This window comes from Setaria italica, chromosome V, assembly GCF_000263155.2.
Source record: "Setaria italica strain Yugu1 chromosome V, Setaria_italica_v2.0, whole genome shotgun sequence".
NCBI classification, from domain to species: Eukaryota; Viridiplantae; Streptophyta; class Magnoliopsida; order Poales; family Poaceae; genus Setaria; species Setaria italica.
The window spans coordinates 10,784,097-10,789,630 of record NC_028454.1 but is presented as its reverse complement, the minus strand read 5'-3'; the positions used below and the strand labels follow the sequence as shown (position 1 = coordinate 10,789,630).

The 5,534-nt window shown below is 50.8% G+C and overlaps 1 protein-coding gene across 1 annotated transcript; it reads left to right on the top strand.

The window, feature by feature from the left end:
- Positions 1-1,365: 1,365 nt before the first annotated feature.
- Positions 1,366-3,261, top strand: LOC101759749 (crocetin glucosyltransferase, chloroplastic-like). The gene is given in 2 exon segments (XM_012846558.3): positions 1,366-2,159; positions 2,162-3,261. Coding segments are annotated over 2 exon segments (1,467 nt in total). The 5' UTR covers positions 1,366-1,489; the 3' UTR covers positions 2,959-3,261.
- The last annotated feature ends 2,273 nt before the right edge of the window (positions 3,262-5,534 follow it).

Sequence of the window (5,534 nt, the reverse complement as noted above, 5' to 3'; positions counted from 1 at the left end):
CTTGTTTGAACGGCTATTGTGTTAAGCAAATTTGTGAATTACTTGTTTAGACTAGAACATATATATGTACTTCTGAATGTTATTTGTGTGCTTGTGATGCTTGTGATGCAATCTATATGCCTGTGATGCTTCTATGGTTGTTTTTTGAGAGGGGTCCTTTATATGTAACGAATCTGTTTAACAGGAGGCGGGAGGACACTTTGCCGAGTGTTAAGGCCAGTTTCTGTTAATCTGTGACTACTTTGCTGAGTGTATCGACACAACACTCGGCAAAGGCGCCATAAAAAGCTGGCGGAAGCGTCTTCTTTGCCAAGTGCAACGAAGTCGACACTCGGTAAACACTAAAAGTTCGCCGACTGTCATGGGCACGACACTCGGCAACATTTTGAATTTTCATGGAGTGTTTGTGAAACAGCACTCGGCAACATTTAGACTCTTCGCCGAGTGTCGGGACGGAGGCACTCGGCAAAACGTCAACCTTTGCCGAGTGTTCTTCCGTCTGGCACTCGGCAAAAGCATCGTTACCGTGACAGTCCGTCAACGCATTTTTGCCGAGTGTTTTGTTTTGCCGAGTGTTTTTTGACACTCGGCAAAGCGTTTGCCGAGTGCCCGATGTTTGACACTCGACAAATCCACTGTTTGCCGAGGGAAAGTTCGCTGAGTCCAGTTCGTCGAGTGTTACACTCGGCAAACTCTTTCCCGAGTGTTTTTGGCCTTCACCGAGTGCCTGGGGCACTCAGCAAACTTCCTGTTTCCGGTAGTGGCGTCTCCAAAAGTAACCTTTGTAATGGCAAATATGCTAAATTTGGACATACGTATCAGTAATGGTACTCGTATCCTCCATTCATCTACGAAAGAATTTGATGTGTTTAATACAACACAAGAACAGTTAGAGTCTCAGAACCCTCAGCTGCATGCATGCATCTAAGACAAAACAGAAAGGCAAAGGCCAACACAAACACTTTCCCCCGGTGCCCCGTAACCAGCTCTCTCTCAGGGCCAGGACGTTACGCTACTGCAGGTCTGCAGGCTTCATCGCCACAGGGCTATCGTCTATCGACAGCTCAGCCCTCCCGAGACGGCGCGTACTTTGCAGGTGGTCCGTGGCCGGCTCCGGGATCCAACCCAACCGTTTGCGCTTGGTCTGGCGCTGTAGCAACGGATGTCTCGGCATCTTGCGCCAGGCAGGCGGGCGCCACACATGCCACTATGCCAGCAAGGCTGTGCCGACGACGGCCGGCCGCGTTTACTGCTGACCACACGGCCCTGCGGTGGGTCCGGCGCTGCTCCCCTCACCGCTTGCGTCACCGGCGTCCCCTCCCCACGTATAAATGGACCACTTCTCTCCACGAACACAACACTCATAGGCCATAGCTCTCGTTCACTCTCGTTTGCCACAGCCAGCAGCCTATCAGCATCGCTCGCTAGCTTCCAGCTCCAGCAACAGCTTGTCGTGTGCGTTCCTTGACTCGCATCTGCGCTGCGAACAATGCCGGCCATGGTGGAGGAGCTCCGGGCTGCGGCGGAGGCGGAGCCGCACTTCCTGGTGGTGACCTACCCGGCGCAGGGTCACATCAACCCGGTGCGCCACCTCGCGCGCCGCCTGCTGCGCGCCACGGGGGCGCGGGTCACCGTTTCCACGGCCGTGTCCGCGTTCCGCAAGATGTTCCCGGGCGAGGACGACGACGCGGCGGCGGAGGGCCACCGCGACGCCGCGGGGGTGTGGCACGTGCCCTACTCCGACGGCTACGACGCCGGCTTCGACCGCGCCGTGCACGACCACACGCACTACCTGTCCCAGGTCAAGCTCGTGGGCTCCCGCACGCTCTCCGCCGTCATCGCCCGCCTCCGCGATGCGGGCCGCCCCGTCACGCTCGTCGTCTACACGCTCCTCCTGTCGTGGGTCGCCAACGTCGCGCGCGGCCACGGCGTCCCCGCCGCGCTCTACTGGATCCAGCCGGCCACCGTGCTCGCCGCCTACCTCCACTTCTTCCGCGGCACCGACGGCGTCGACAAGGCCATCGCCGCCGCGGGCGGCGACCCCTCGGCCGCCGTCAGCCTCCCGGGCCTCCCGCCGCTCCGCATCCGCGACCTGCCGTCGTTCATCACCGCCACCTCCGAGAACGACCCGTACGCGTTCGTCGCCGACATGTTCCGCGAGTCGTCGACATGCTCGGCCGCGAGGACAGCCCCAGCGTGCTCGCCAACACGTTCGACGCCATGGAGCCCGAGGCGGTGGCGTCGCTGCGGGAGCACGGCGTCGACATCGTCCCCGTCGGCCCCGTGCTCTGCTTCCTCGACGGCGCGACGGCGGCGGCCGGTGCCAAGAGCGGCGGCGGCAACGACCTGTTCAAGCAGGACGAGGGCTACCTCGAGTGGCTGGACGCGCAGGCTCCAGGCTCGGTGGTGTACATCTCCTTCGGGAGCCTGTCGATGATGAGCACGCGGCAGATCGAGGAGGTGGCGCGCGGCATGTCGGAGAGCGGCCGGCCGTTCCTGTGGGTGCTGCGGGCGGACAACCGCGGCGGCGCCGCCGATGTGGACGCCGCGTCGCTCGGCGGCGAGCGCGGCATGGTGGTGGAGTGGTGCGACCAGGTGCGGGTGCTCTTGCACCCGGCGGTGGGGTGCTTCGTCACGCACTGCGGCTGGAACTCGACGCTGGAGAGCGTGGCGTGCGGAGTGCCCGCCGTCGGGGTGCCCCAGTGGACGGACCAGGGCACCAACGCGTGGCTGCTGGAGAGGCTGGGCACCGGGGTCAGGGCCGCCGTCAGCGACAAGGACGGCGTGCTGGAGGCCGGCGAGCTGCGGAGGTGCCTCGACTTCGCGGCGTCCGAGATGGTGCAAGCCAAGGCCGTCTTGTGGAGGGAGAAGGCGCGCGCCGCGGCGGCGGAGGGCGGCTCGTCGGAGAGGAACCTCAGGGAGTTCGTCGGGAAGCAACTCACCGCCGGCGGCAACTAGGCTGATGTCTCGCTCTCGATCGCGTCGATGCATTGCTCTATGTCGATACTAGGATGAACTCAACAAGAACATAGTACACGGCACTTAATACTTGCATTATTGTTGTTTGGATCTGGTTCCGATTAAAGTAAGCTAGGCTTGTTACTGCTACTTGGGAAACATCAAAATCGGCACGGTGTGCTCTTCATGGATTTTACGGACACACGTAAAATGACATTTGAAGTTGGTGTCATATTTCCTCCCCCAAGCATTGCAATTTTGCACTAAATAAATCAAATTTTGACTAGATTTTGAAATTTTTAATACTATTGGCTCCCCTAAGAAGTCAAACCGCCATTGTATATGTTCGTTGAAGTAAGTGATTGACTGATGTTTCACTGGTCAGCCATGTACCCTATATATGCATGCCGGTGACATTATGCAGTTGATGTCACACAGCAAAGAGCATCCCACAACTTTGGGCTGAAATGTGGTATACCAACAAGTCATGTGGCACTCGCAGAGTAAACCATTAAGATCCCATTTGGTACGCAGAGATCTTATCTCACCTTACTATGGAAATTGGTTCTCATCCTTTTGAAATTTTCTACAAAATTTCCGTAGAAGTTTTCTGCAAAGTCTACTAACGTTGCAGGAAGGTTTAGCTGTCGCAGCAAAGAACACGCCAGCACCAGAGTGGCCAGTTCAATTGTATCGCACTCACCTCAGTAGCCCCTAGGTCAAGTCCTACAAACAAACTACACATCTTATAGGTTTGTTGTGTACTACAGACATCTGTCTCAAAAATACTAATTGACAACTTTGATTTTTTTTTATTTGTCAGGTTTTGACTAGCAATATTTGTCCAAATATTTAGTTAAGTAAAGCAAAGAAAAGTGTTACTAGTAGATCTATAATTGAAAGTACTTGTTGAAGCATGTAATATGTTTCAAGATATTTATATATATATATATATATATATATATATATATATATATATATATATATATATATATAACAATTTGCATAAAATATGAATGGTCAAACATTGAATAAAGAACTCAAAGTTTGCCAACTATTCTAAAACGGAAGTTAGTATATCTTGTCTCAGCTACTCATTCTTAAAAATGAATGAATAATCAGCTGCACGGTTTTATTTATTTATTTATTTTTTTAAAAAGGATATCAGAACTTAGAAGAAAATGACCTGAGTGATGTTCCGCCCAAGATTCGGTATCCACAATATTCGCTTTTTCAAGGTGAATTGTCTGCTTATCTGAATAATGGAGCACTATAGTAGTCTAAGTCTCACTTGATAAGAACATTTTTGTTTGAGATAAACCAGCTGCTGTAACTGTAATAGACTAGTAGACTGTACTCAGGTCACTCGAGAGTCAAGACTATTGCCTATTATGCTGTCATTTTCTTGGCTCGTTCTAGGCGAGGCTAGAGACCAAACGAATGAGACACATTTTTGCGGATTGCTCTGGCCCAGAGAGATCTACCAAGCTTGAATTTGACACTCGGCTTATCGCTAAACCGGAACTATTCTATGCTCTAGTAATCAGCAATTCACTACTTTTTCTTCGGTAGAGACTAGAGAGATATAACTATCTGGTCTGTGTTGCTCGACACACTTCCGTTTCGGAAAAAAAAGGTCTTATATGGCAAGTAACGGATAAGAAACTATCGTAAGTTCTTATCGTACTTCAAAAGCATGTCCTAATGCAAGCTTGCACGGTAGGTCCTGTCAAAAAAAAAATTTGCACGGTAGGGTTATGAAAACCGACAGGCAACTGGACGAACTCAAGCTCGCGAAGTTGTGATAATAAGTTCATGGTAATGGGGGAAAAAGGAGGGTGAATGTGGGAATAATTTCTTGTTTTGGTTGAGGGGTTGTTGAATTAGCAAGTATTGAGCTCCTTTTGTTTATCAAATGAATGAAAATTACTTAGCTAAACCTTTTTTTTTTCACGAAACGCCGTACATGCATTCCTATGAATTGATGCATGCAAAACCTATCTCTACGAAGTACCACGAACTTTTTGAACCCTAACCTCACCTTTTCCCTCCATGCCCTCACATTTTTCACCACATGCCATCATTAAAGCTTACAATATGTGTATTATCTATTAGTTTTAAAATATAACATTTAGAACATGCTAATTATTTCAAGATGAACTATTTTATCTCAAATATCATATATTTAAAGACGGAAAACCGACTGTCCCTCCCCCTTCCCCAACAAACAACGTCCTCGTTCCTCTTAGGTTAAGGATCACAAGTAGACCCGAGCCCATGGCCTTTGTGTGGCGTGCAGTATCACTTCTTCACAAGCCACGCACTCACGGACATAGTAGACAAGGTTAGAATCCGTTTTGAAGCCACACATGGACGTGGCTTTTCCTTAAATTCATTGGTGCCGTACGTAGATTGGGCACAGTATTACCTTATTCTGTATTGAGATAGCAAAAAGGCAACATGTGGTACGATTTTCGTGTTCGTGTCCTCGTTCACATCACTATTAAGTGAATTCTAGCTTGGAGCATCCATGAAAGAAAGAAACAGAAAGGCAGAACATGTACACACGCCAGATG